The sequence below is a fragment of the Stomoxys calcitrans genome, chromosome 2 (assembly GCF_963082655.1).
Source record: "Stomoxys calcitrans chromosome 2, idStoCalc2.1, whole genome shotgun sequence".
Classification (NCBI taxonomy): Eukaryota; Metazoa; Arthropoda; class Insecta; order Diptera; family Muscidae; genus Stomoxys; species Stomoxys calcitrans.
Genome location: NC_081553.1, coordinates 105,727,409 through 105,741,719, shown reverse-complemented (window position 1 = coordinate 105,741,719; position 14,311 = coordinate 105,727,409). Strand labels below are relative to the sequence as shown.

The window sequence follows — 14,311 nt, the reverse complement described above, 5'->3', positions numbered from 1 at the left end:
ATTTCATCATGAATAGACCTACTAACGAGCAACGCTTGCAAATCATTGAATTTTATTACCAAAATCAGTGTTCGGTTCGAAATGTGTTCATTCACCGTTCAGCGATGAGGCTCATTTCTGGTTGAATGGCTACGTAAATAAGCAAAATTGCCGCATTTGGAGTGAAGAGCAACCAGAAGCCGTTCAAGAACTGCCCATGCATCCCGAAAAATGCACTGTTTGGTGTGGTTTGTACGCTGGTGGAATCATTGGACCGTATTTTTTCAAAGATGCTGTTGGACGCAACGTTACACATTTCGAACCGAACACTGATTTTGGTAATAAAATTCAATGATTTGCAAGCGTTGCTCGTTAGTAAGTCTATTCATGATGAAATGTCAAAGCATACTGAGCATCTTTCTCTTTGACACCATGTCTGAAATCCCACGTGATCTGTCAAATACTAATGCATGAAAATCCTAACCCCAAAAAAATCACCCTTTATATCAGGTTATGGACCGATTTGAACCATACTCAGCACAGTTGTTGGAAGTCGTAATAAAACACTTCATGCAAAATTTCAGCCAAATCGGATAGGAATTGCTCCCTGTAGAGGCTCAAGAAGTCAAGCCCGCCAGATCGGTTTATATGGCAGCTATATCAGGTTATGGACCGATTTGAACCATACTCAGCACAGTTGTTGGTAGTCGTAACAAAACATTTCATGCTAAATTTCAGCCAAATCGGATAGGAATTGCTCCCTGTAGAGGCTCAAGAAGTCAAGCCCGCCAGATCAGGTTATATGGCAGCTATATCAGGTTACGGACCGATTTGAACTATTCTTAGCACAGTTGTTGAAAGTCATAACAAAACACCTCATGCAAAATTTCAGCCAAATCGGATAATAATTGTGTCCACTAGTGGCTCAAGAAGTCAAGAGCCCAGATCGGTTTATATGGCAGCTATATCCGGTTATGCACCAATTTTAACCATACTCAGCACAGTTATAGGAAGTCGTAATAAAACACTTCATGCAAAATTTCAGCCAAATCGGATAAGAATTGTGCCCTATGGCGGTTCAAGAAGTCAAGATCCCAAATAGGTTTATATGGCAGCTATATCAAAATGTGGACCGATATAGCCCGTTTACAGTCCCAACCTACCTACAATAAGAAGTATTTCTGCAAAATTCAAGCGGCTAGCTTTACTTCTTCGAAAGTTTGCGTGCTTTCGATAGACGGACGGACGGACTGACGGACATACAGACGGGCGGAAATGGCTAGGTTGATTTAAAATGTCATGACGATCAAGAATATATTGGGTTGCCCAAAAAGTAATTGCGGATTTTCCATATAGTCGGCGATGACAAATTTTTTCACAGCTTGTGACTCTGTAATTGCATTCTTTCTTCTGTCAGTTATCAGCTGTTACTATTAGCTAGCTTTAGAAAAAAAGTGAAAAAAAAAGTATATTTGATTAAAGTTCATTCTAAGTTTTATTAAAAGTGCATTTATTTTCTTTTAAAAAATCCGCAATTACTTTTTGGGGAACCCAATATATATTTTATGGGGTCTTAGAGGAATACTTCGAGGAGTTATAAACATAGTAACGAAATTAGTATACATCTATCCTATGGTGGAGGGTATAAAAATCAATTTGTGTTTATTTGTTTGTATGTTTGTTTGTGTGTTCCTTACAGACTCAAAAACGACTGAACCAATTTCCATGAAATTTTCACTGAATGATCCCGTGGTGAAAATAGGGTTATAAATTTTTTGATATCTGAAGGGGGGGCGGACCCTCCCCTTACCCTAATGTTCGGAAACGCCAGATCTCGGTGATGGGTAGTGCGATTTAAGCAAGCGCTCTCTTATAGTACCCTAAAAATAAAATTTTGGTATTCAAATTTACAATATGGAGCTCCAATAAAGGTATTTGGGAGTAGAATGCGAATCTGATATCCAAATGTAGGACCATGCAGCAGCTTTCCCAAAACACCTCCCAAAGAATTTTACCATGTCCATGGCAACATGTGGCTCAAATGAAAGGCCCAAGTGTTTGGACCTCATCCCATAAACTTCACTTAAACCAATGGCAATATGGGGTTTAAATAAATGGTATTTGAGAATAGAGCACGGCGCCTACAATTTTTCAAGGCTAAGTGTCTGGGGGCACACTTCACCCTCGAAAAGACCCCTAAATCGGTTATACATATTTACCTATCATGGCAATATGGCGCTCAAATAAAAGCTCTTTGGGTGTGGATCACAAAATTCATAGCCACTTTGTGGACGTCCACACGACCCTCTAAACCCTCGAATCACCACCCTAGAGTCTTCCCACTCCCAAAATTCCCATGAGAATATCGGGGTTGAATAAAGTTTTTTATACCCTACACCACTACTGTGGTACAGGGTATTATAACTAAGTGAATTAGTTTGTAACACCCAAAAGGAAGAAGATAGACCCATTGGTAAGTGCACCGATCGACACAGAATTACTTTCTGATTCGATTTAGCTATGTCCGTCTGTTTGTCCGTCTATCCATGTCAATTTGTGTACAAAGTACAGGTCACAGACCGATCGTCTTTAAAATTGGTATGGGCATGTTTTTCGGCCTAGAGACGAAGCTTATTGAAATTGGAAAAAATCGGTTGAGATTTGGATATAGCTCCCATATATATGTTCGTCCGATATGCAGTAATACTGCAATAAAATGATAATTTTTTAACCGATTCTCTCGAAATTTGGCAGGAAGGATTTTCTCTTGACTCCCCATATTACAGGTGCATTTTATAGAAATCGGTTCAGATTTCGATATAGCTCCCATATATATGTTCGCTCGATTTTCACTCATAGAGCCACTGCAAGCGCATTTGTTGACCAATCTTCCCAAAATTTTGTACAACGCTTTCCTCGACAACTTCCACAATATTTATAAGGTTTGTTCGCAATCGGTTCAGATTTAGACATAGCTCCCATATATATGTTCGTCCGATTTGCAATAATATTGCAATCAAATTGTCAAGATCCAGTAGGTCCTTCCCAGGTCCAAATTTTACTTTTATACCCTCCATTATAGGATGGGGGGTATACTTATTTCGTCATTCTGTTTGTAACTACTCGAAATATTCGTTTGAGACCCCATAAAGTATATATATTCCTGATCGTCGCGACATTTTATGTCGATCTAGCCATGTCCGTCCGTCTGTCTGTCGAAAGAAGTATTGCACAAATACTTCTTATTAGTGTAGGTCGGTTGGTATTGTAAATGGGCCATATCGGTCCATGTTTTGATATAGCTGCCATGTAAACCGATCTTGGATCTTGACTTCTTGAGCCTCTAGAGTGAGCAATTCTTATCCGATTGGAATGAAATTTTGCACAACATGTTTTGTTATGATATCCAAAAACTGTGCCACGTATGGTTCAAATCGGTCCATAACCTGATATAGCTGCCATGTAAACCGATCTTGGGTCTTGACTTCTTGAGCCTCTAGAGTGCGCAATTATTATCCGATTGGAATGAAATTTTGCACAACGTGTTTTGTTATGATATCCAACAACTGTGCCAAGTATGGTTCAAATCGGTTCATAACCTGATATAGCTGTCATATAAACAGACCAGGGGACTTGACTTCTTGAGCTCCTAGAGGGCGCAATTCCTATCAGATTTTGTTGAAATTTTGCATGACGTATTTTATTCTTACTTTCAACAACTGTGTCAAATAAGGTTCAAATCGGTTCACAACCTGATATAGCTGCCATATAAACGGATCTGGATCTTGAATTCTTGAGCCTCTAGAGGTCGCAAATATTATCCGATTTGCCTGAAATTTTGTACGACGGATCCTCTCATGACCATCAACATACGTGTTTATTATGGTCTGTATCGGGTCTATAGCCTGATACAGCTCCTATATAAATCGATCTCTCTATTTTACTTCTTGAGCCCCCAAAGGGCCCAATTCTAATTCGAATTGGCTGAAATTTTACACAGGTCTCCAACATATAATTTAATTGTGGTCCTAACCGGACCATATCTTGATATCGCTCTAATAGCAGAGCAAATATTTTCTTATATCCTTTTTTTGCCTAAGAAGAGATGCCGGGAAAAGCACTCGACAAATGCGATCCATGGTGGAGGGTATGTAAGAATTGAGAATTGAAAATTGGACCACAAATGAAGATTTGGCAGCCCAAACAATTTTTCGCAAAGACGAGGTCATTAATTTTAGGGCCCTGCCACATAGGGCCTAGAAATTTCGCACTTGACCTCCATAACACTTTTTCAGCTCTAAACGTTCATAATTTTAAAGAGTTATCTCTATACGTTATGGGAACTACCTTTTATAGACAAGTTCGAACGGCCTGCCGCTGTGCGACTCCCCTTTGGGGAGAACTTTTACATGGCTGACATACCATTTTCCAATACCTCACAAATGTTTCAAGCATTAGGAGGGCATAACCACCGCAGAAAATTTTTTCCTCGCCGCAATTCGGTTTAAAGCGTCATAGGCGGACATGGTAACCACTGCGCTACGGTGGCCTTACATTTAATTTGAACTGTTGAGTGGAGCGATCGTTTGCTATTTCGCTTCGCAAGGATATTATAAATTTCGTAATAGGTAGTTATTTATGAAAGAAATTTTACAGCCACTCTAGTATTGTCATTAGGCCGTGGCTTGTTGTCTGCTGCTGCTACTTTAACAGGTAGAGCGACAGTACCAGGCTCAACTAGCCGACAGACGACTGGTCCCACCTTAATATATGTATATCACTGCTGGTTTGGGTTTCTACTTCTTTAATATCTCTTATTCTCATTTTGTCCAATACTTACATTTTATTGTTCATACTTTTCGCAATTATGTCGAAGAACCCAGCACAACTCACTGTTCCAAATTTCGGCGGCATCGGACAATAAATGCGCCTTTTATGGGACCAAAGCCTTAAATCGAGAGATCGGTCTATATGGCAGCTATATCCAAATCTCGACCGATCTGAGCCAAATTGAAGAAAGACGGGGAAGGGCCTAGCACAATTCACTGTCCCATATTTCAGCAAAATCGGTTAATAAATGTGGCTTTTATGGGCCTAAGACCCTAAATCGGCGGATCGGTCTATATGGGCCATATCAAGATATAGTGCGCTATTGTCCATCTTCGAACTCAACCTGCTTAAAAAAAAAAAAAGAAATCTGATAAAAAAAAATACTGCGGCCTTTATTGGTCTTATACCTTAAATAGGGAGATTGGTCTATATGGTGGCTATATTTAGATATAGACTGATCTTAACTTAATAAAACAAGTTGTGCCCAAATTCAGCGAATTCAGATAAAAAATGCAGCTTTTATTGGCCTTATACCTGAAATCGGCATATCGGTCGACACACCATATACGACACAGATATCAGGGAACTTAATACATCAGGATGTATTAAATCTCAGTGATATCGGGTACTAAATCCGGTTTTCATAGGCCTAAGACCCTAAATCGGGATATCGGTACAAATTTTAACGTTTTAGGTCCTTAGGATACAATTGGAGCAAATCGGGTTTAAAGAGCACATTTACATCCAGAAAAGTACTTCAAAACCACCAGCTTAGTCCAATTTTGGCATACTCTTTCCAACATTTCAGCCGGTATCTTACGAATAAATGATGTCTTCCAATGCGTCAATTGAAGCGGCCTTTTCTGTATAGACATGAGCTATAACATAGCCTCACAAAAAATAATCTAAATGTGTTAAATCAAAGGATCTAGATGGTCAATTGACCGGTACCGAACGTGCAATAAAATGTTCACCGAACTCGCCTCTCAATAAATACATTGTTACGCGTGCTGTGTGGCAAGTGGCACATTCTTCTTGAAACCACATGTCATGCAAGTAAAATTCTTGCATTTTGGGCAAAAAAAAGTTGCATATCATCTCACGGTAGCGCTCACCATTCACAGTTACGTTACGATTCGCATCATCTTTGAAGAAGTACGGTCCAATGAGGCCACCAGCCCATAAACCGCAACAAACTGTGACTTTTTCTGGATGCATTGGTAAGTCTTGCAATGCTTCCGGCCGATCTTCACTCCAAAATCGACAATTCTGTTTATTTACGTACCCATTGAGCCAAAAATGGGCATCGTCTTAAAATTGAAGAGGGGCGCGACGAACTTTCTTAAATCTATTGTATAAATAAGTCCATTGTTATGCGTGCTGTGTGGCATGTGGCACCGTCTTGTTGAAACCACATGGCATGCAAGTAAAGTTCTTGCATTTTAAGCAAAAAAAAAAAAATGGATATCTTTTCACCATAGCGCTCACCATTCACAGTTACGTTACGATTCTCATCATCTTTGTATTTGAATTGAAGAAGTACGGTCCAATGATGCCACTAGCCCATAAGCCGCAACAAACTGTGACTTTTTCTGGATGCATTGGTAAGTCTTGCAATGCTTTCGGTTGATCTTCACCCCAAAATCGACAATTCTGTTTATTTACGTACCCATTGAGGCAAAAATGGGCACCGTCTTAAAATTGAAGAAGGGCGCGATGAACTTTCTTAACAGAGCACACATCTAGATAATAAAATTCAATAATTTGCAAGCGTTGTTTGTTGGTCGCCCCAGTAGCCGAGTTGGTAGATAGCTTGGATTACCAGTGCAGGGGTCGTGGTTTCGATTCCCGCCAGAAGACTTGGTCTGTCGCTTTTGTGGTATCACAATGGACTTAAAATTGTCTAAGCGCGTCTGTAAAGGACTACCACTCTTACCTAACCTAACTTTCATGCTAAATTATAGACCAAGCTGAAGATGTTTGACATTGAGGCTAAACACGAAACGTGTGTGAGCTGTCTAAACCAGTGTTGCCGAAAAGATAATAGCTAAAAAATCACCCTTTACTTTGCATATTTTATGCATAAAAAAACATATTTCAGATATGTACTCAAAATTCGTTTTCTTACACAAAATCATGTCAATTACAAATTTTGGACAAAATCGGTTCATAAATCAAAAGTGCATATATAAACATTGTCTACTGATAAATTATGACCTTCAACATCCATACCAAGAATGGTCCACATCAATCCATAACCTGATATAGATCCCATATAAATCGATCTCTCGATTATAGAGGGCGCTATTTCTATCCGACTTGGCTGTCATTTTGCACTATAACTTTTTTTTCAGTGTATAATTAGCAATTTCAATATCTCTGCTCTTTACAACAATGTTGCACAAAAATTGAGCACAAAAATTTTACTTTCAAGCATGTCAATCAATCGGCATTCTTTTAAAATTACACAAAATAATTGTTTGAATTTTTCATAACATATCTTTGTTGGTTGGTATCGAACACAGTCGTGTTAATTGCACACAATGAAAATTTAAATCGACAATGCTCTCTCAGAAAAGGCAAAGACAGCATTCCTTTTTAAGCATTTGCTACATTATGAAATCACTAGTATGCCCCTCTTTTTGTTTTACTATATTGTATGGAGGTTTACCCACAAAAATCGTTTATAGAAAGGATTGGTGTAACTTCCTAGAAGTGTAAGCAATTAAAATTTTTAAAATTCCCCATCATTGTGGTTTCACAGCAGCAAAGCAATAATGATAGTACGGAGCTTCTTTAGAATTTTAGTTAAATTTAATGTCATTAAGTGATGTGAAGATACTGAATATCATGAATAAGTATATGGGTAATTTTACAAAAACTTATAGCAAATGTTTATACTAAACGGAAATTTTTGCGAAAGGGTCACAGGTTACTTATTTTCTTTATAAACCATATTTAAATCCTGCTTCTAATGGGGAAGCATAAGTGTATTAATTTTGTCAATCATTTCGGACCAGTTTGGGTGAGATTCCATTACGATATGAACTAAGTATTTAAAATTAAAAAAATTTGCTTTAGAATATATTCAATATTTTCTTACTTGGGGTAGGCCTCATGCCTTCTGAACTTTTAGTTTATACACAACAAACATTTAGTAAATATGTTACACATTGTGTATTTGCGGCCAACTTGTTGAACAACCAAAGAAAAAACAAAACCAAAAAGCAATAAAAATTTCCCCACCTTTTTGAAGCGCATGCTCCTGACACTGCCGGTCCGTAGCTTTTTTTGTGGCCTTATTTCGGTCGTTCATTGTTTCCGTCACATTTCTCTACGAAGCGATTGGAAAGCATTGATCGTGACTAGTTCGTTGGTGCAGCAGCAAACAACTCTGGCTGCTAAACACAAGAGCTAAAAGCACGATCATAAGTGCTGCACGTAAATTGTGCCGTACATTATGAAGTACACTGTGAGAAAGTATATGAAAATATATAATTATTAACTATAGTTGCAAAGGTAACAAGTAAGGAAAAGCAAATGTCGGGCGATGCTGACTTGCATCTACTGCACCATTGCACCTACTCTATATAAAGGAAATTGGGCAATACCGCCAGATCAGAGGCCACCGTAGGTTAGAAGGTCCGCCTATGACGCTAAATCCTGGCGGGAACATAGGAAAAAATGTTGTGACTTTTGTGATGTAAATGCAAAATTTTGCCCCTGAACATTCCACTAAGGAACAGGGGCAAACTTCTCATATATCAATGAGTGCAGTCTGATTCAAATTTAAGCTCAATGATAAGGGGCCTCCTCAGTGCGATACCTCTTTGGAGAGAAGTTTTACATGGCATAGTACCACACAAATGTTGCCAGCATTAGGAGGGGAAAACCACCGCTGAAAAAAAAAAAATTTTCTGATGGTCTCGCCAGGATTCGAACCCAGGCGTACAGCGTCATAGGCGAACATGCTTACTTCTGCGCTGCGGTGACCTCCAAGATGGACTTTTGTGATGTACTATTATTTATAATTCACTACACCTAGCCCATATAAGAGGAAATTGGGTAATACCACTAGAACAGAGGCCACTGTAAAGGGTCGAATGTGAAAAATTTTTTCTGATGGTCTCGCCAGGATTCGAACCCAGGCGTACAGCGTCATAGGCGAACATGCTTACTTCTGCGCTGCGGTGACCTCCAAGATGGACTTTTGTGATGTACTATTATTTATAATTCACTACACCTAGCCCATATAAGAGGAAATTGGGTAATACCACTAGAACAGAGGCCACTGTAGCTCAGAGGTTAGCAGGTTCGCCTATGACGCTGAATCCTGGTGGGAACATCAGAATCAAGTAAAAAGGCGTTAAGTTCGGCCGGGCCGAACTTTGGATACCCACCACCTCGGGTATATATGTAAACCACCACCACAAAACCTAAAACCGAGATATCGGTCTATATGGCAGAAGTATATCAAGGGGCTTAACTTAACTTACTGTCCCAAATTTCAGCAAAATCGGATAATAAATGTGACTTTTATGGACCTAAGACCCTAAATCGGAGGATCGGTCTATATGGCAGCTATATCCACGGTCTATATGGCAGCTATATCGAACCTACAAAGTATATATATTTCGGATCGTCGCAAAATTCTGACGATGTCCGTGTGTCTGTCCGTCCGTCTGTTGTAATCACTCTAGAGCCTTCAAAAATTGAGATATTGAACAGAAATATGGCACAGATACGTCTTTTTGGTGCACGCTGGTTTTGTTTTTGAACGGGCCAAATCGGACCATATTTGGATATAGCTGCTATATAGACCGATTTTCCGATAAAGGGTCGAATGCCCATAAAGACCGATAAGCCGATAAAGGGTCGAATGTGAAAAGTTTAAGGCTTCCCGACAACTGACCCAAAAATGGTTCAGATCGGACTATATTTAGATATAGCTTCCATATAGATCGATCTCCCGATAAAGGGTCTGAAGCCCATAAAAGCTTTATTTATTGCCCGATTTCGCTGAAATTTAAAACACTGGGTTATTTTAATCCTCCCGACATCTGACCTAAATATGGCATACATCGGACTATATTTAGATATAGCTGCAATATAGACCGATCTCCCGATAAAGGGTCTGAAGACCGTAATAGCTTTATTTTTTATCCGATTTCGTTTTAACCCTCCTGACATCCGACCCAAATATGGTACAGATCGGACCATATTTCGGTATAGCTGTCATATAGACCGATCTCCCGATAAAGGGTCTGAAGGCAATAATAGCTTTATTTTTTATCCGATTTCGCTAAAATTTGAAACAGTGAGTTATTTTTAGCCTCCCGGCACCCGACCTTAATATGGTTTAGATCGGACTTTATTTAGATATAGCTACCATATAGACCGTTCTGCCGATAAGGGGTATGAAGCCATTAAAAGCTTTATTTATTACCCGATTTCGTTGAAATTTGAAACAGTGAGTAGGTTAAGACCTACCAACATCCGACCTAAATTTGGTTCAGATCGGACTATATTAAGATATACCTGCCAAATAGATCGATCTGCCGATAAGGGGACTGAAGCCCATAAAAGCTTTACTTACTACCCGATTTCGCTGAAGTTTCACGATATCCGACCTTAATATGGTTCAGATCGGTTTATAATTGGATATATTTGCCATATAGACCGATCTACCGGTAAAGGGTCTGAAGGCCATAAAAGCTTTATTTTTTAACCGATTTCGCTAAAATTTGAAACAGTGAGTTATTTTTAGCCTCCTGACACCCGACCTAAATATGGTTAAGATCGGACTTTATTTAGATATAGCTACCACATAGACCGATCTGCCGATAAGGGGACTGAAGCCCATAAAAGCTTTACTTATTACCCGATTTCGCTGAAATTTGAAACAGTGAGTAAGTTAAGACCTACCAACATCCGACCTAAATTTGGTTCAGATCGGACTATATTAAGATATAGCTGCCAAATAGATCGATCTGCCGATAAGGGGACTGAAGCCCATAAAAGCTTTACTTATTACCCGATTTCGCTGAAATTTGAAACAGTGAGTTTTTCTGAGCCTCACGATATCCGACCTTAATATGGTTCAGATCGGTTTATAATTCTAATTATTGTTCTACAAAATTGAATAGTGACATATATATTAGACCTCTCAATATCTGTGCCGAATTTGAGTGCTTAAGGGGTTTACATATATACCCGAGGTGGTGGGTATCCAAAGTTCGGTCCGGCCGAACATAATGCCTTTTTACTTGTTTTAAAAAAAAAATTTCAATCCCAAAAAACACCTATTTTCTATAAATTGGCTTTTAAAAATTGTAACAACATCAATACCAAGTCAGTTGATAATACATTTTTTTTTTTCACTGTGTGTATCAACGACCAAGTTACGTTACTACACTACGCGGTCGACGGCGACCGTTGGCAGCGCAGCTGGCAAACGTCAAGCAGTGGATATAGCCAACGACAAGGGGAGAATATCTTTCAGTTGCAAAAAAATCTGCTGCAGGTTCAACAAACAAAAAGCCCGCCGGAAGCCAAAGAAACAAACAAACAATGAAAATACACTCTGCTGCTCCTCACAACAACGGCAGCATTACTACCAACAATCACAACAAAACCAATTGATTTAAAATAAATAAAAAAAAAACAAAAACAAAACAATGAATTAATATTTATAAGAAAAAATATATATTTGCTTACATATATATACAAATAATTAAATAAATATAAAAAAAGTAAGTAGCAGCACCAGCAGCGGGGAGAACGTAGTGGTGGTCCAAGAAAAGCGAATAAAAACAAAATAGAAAAAAAGACAAGAACAAAAAACACAATCGGCCAGAATTTCACTGAATGTATAAAACGTAGTGCCAACAAAGCCATGTTGACAATCATTCAGTCAACGTGCTATCCAATAGAATAGACCCAGTGGTGGTTGAGAGCCGTCGCCAACGGAAATTCAAATTTCAAAACAGTTGAACTCTGTTATCATCTTTAAGTGAAATTCAAAGGATAATTAGTTTTTATAACATCACCAGAAAAAAGAAAGAAAAATCCTTATACTAAAAGAAGCTCTTCAAAATCAAGGGAGATAATAAAAAAGAAAACATAGCAAAGAGAAAAGAAATTTTCCCCAATAAAACAACAGTAAACGATCAATCTGTGAACAGCGACCACAGTGCGAACAAAAAAGACAAACGATTAGACGTAGATACCATCGCTTTTCGTTCGTTCGTTCGTTTTTTTTAATTTGCGAGAGAGAGTGCCATTTCCAATTTTCTTATAAAAAATCAAAAAGAAATAAAAAAAAAATCGGAAAAACAAGTAAACAGAAAAACGCAATCAATCTCTCCCGGTTGAACGATAATAAACAAACATATGTTGGAAAATTTGCACAATTAATCGTTTTGTCGAATTGTCTAAACAATTACCATTCCACAAAGAAGATATAACCAATCAAAGAAACGGAAACTTTTGTGGCAATAAAAAAAATTAAATTTTTATTGCTCTTAAATCTGACGTTATACGCTTGTGATTGCTCCAGAAGCAGCTCTAGCTGATCTTTTTCATCAATCACATCGACTCTTCCTTCCGCCAGCTAGCCAAAACAATTGGCGTCAATAAACATCATTATGGAAATTGAAAACATTTCACAAATGTTGCAAAACAGTCGCACATTTGCCAAAAATGACGCGATTATTATGGAACCGAGATATACGGTAAGTTCAATGTTTAAATTGGAAATGGATTACAAGTTGTTTTTCATTTTTCAAATGTATTTGGCCAACATTTAATTATTTCGCAGAAATGTTTACCAAGATAAGGATTTGAAAAAAAAAAAAAACCTAAAGTTGTTTATTCTGAATAAGATTCTCGGAATTTTGTATTCTAAGAAAGTATTGAAACGATTTTTGAAATATTGTTTTTATTAAAATTCCGTCGTATTTTTTGCCGACAATTTTGAAAAAAGGTTTTTTTAATGTCCTTTAAGGAAAATTTAAAACATAGGTCTTAAAATTTTAGAATCTTCGTTTGTTTCTCTTTCAAGACGAGCTCAATGATCAGAGATGCAAACGGAAAAGGAAAGCCAAAGATAGCAACACACACCAATTACTATGGGACGCGTTTCGTCTTTGGTTAGAAGACTTTTCAACCATATTAGGTGTGATGGCTTCAAGGGCCGTGCGTTGGTATGTTGATACAATTACCACATTACCACATCTATGATACAACTACCACATTATTCACACTCGACAACCCTGTCTATTAGCTGTACTTTTCCTAATGCATGTACTTTTGTGTAATGACAGACATTCTCTCTGTGACAAATTACACTTCTTCCGTACTACACATGATTTTGTGCATCTGTTGGAAGTTGTATTGATGGCTTCGAATGCTAAGACAACGGCAATGGCGCTTGCTGTTGCTCCGTGTGCCCAGGTTCGAATCAAGGCCGGGCTCTGCCGAATTTTTCATTTCTCAAGTTTTTTTTGCCTGTTAGGGCGAGATCATTAAATTTTACAATCTTCGTTTGTTTCTCTTTCGAGACGAGCTCAATGATCGGAGACTTATTAAAGTTTTTGAAGATTTAAAAAAATTTAAAGTGATGAAAGCATTTAATTGTTATAGAAATTTTTGCTAAATTGGATCTTTGAAAAAGTTCCCCATACTTAACCGGCCAAGGACTGGATCAATGATCCTACGGCCTATAATTTCCCAAGCGCTTATTCTAGAATATCTAACATCAATTTTCAAGATGTATTGTTTCGAATATTACCTGTTTGGGTAAACCATCCCAAGTTAATATCTTTCTGACTGGAACTTCTTCTACAATTCTGACATGACTTAGCATATGCTCAATGGAATAGAAACGGATGGAGATATATTAACAAAATTTTCACTGGGAATAGCAGAGATAACTGGATAGGTTATCTTGATTGAGGATGTTGTTAAGAACTCTAATGCCTTGACATTCGAGTAGGATATCAGATCTCCTATTGTTGCTGGTTGGAGCCACACTTGCATGTGTGAGTAGCAGCCTCTCCTAAAAGAACGGGAGTCAACATACTTTCTCGCACCCTTTACGCCTCTTAAGATCTTCAAATAACTGAACAAAAAAAAAAAGTAAAAGAGTGCTTCTGCTCTCACCACCATGGCTTCCGCTAAAAATGTACCCTTATTAACTGAGTTTGTGTTTGAATTATTTTGGTCTCATGAAGTTATATCGGGTTATCGGTACTTAGGTGATCTATATCACCATATTGACCGATTCGGATAAAACTTGGCACCGATGTTGTCATGAATAGTGGTTTGAGGCTTCTAAGGGTTCGGGAATTCAAATCCCGGGATCAGTTTATATGGGGGCTATATCGGTTTAAAGACCGATTCGAAATCATACTTGGTATGGATGTTAAAAGTCATAACAAAAGTCTTTGTTTCAAATTTCAGCGAAATTAGATGAAAAATGAGGCTTCTAAGGACTAAAGAA

The 14,311-nt window shown here is 38.1% G+C and overlaps 1 protein-coding gene across 2 annotated transcripts in view; it reads left to right on the top strand.

Moving 5' to 3' along the window:
* The window catches only part of LOC106084825 (arylalkylamine N-acetyltransferase 1), a 133,909-nt gene that overhangs the window by 84,590 nt on the left and 35,008 nt on the right, over positions 1 to 14,311 (top strand). The window contains exon 1 of one of the 2 annotated variants that reach the window (XM_013248755.2): positions 11,552 to 12,542. The exons of the other annotated variant lie outside the window; for it this stretch is intronic. Coding sequence (XP_013104209.1) covers positions 12,456 to 12,542 — 87 coding nt within the window. The 5' untranslated portion in view covers positions 11,552 to 12,455. Of the gene's footprint in view, positions 1 to 11,551; positions 12,543 to 14,311 lie in introns of those variants that run through there. 2 annotated transcript variants of the gene reach the window in all.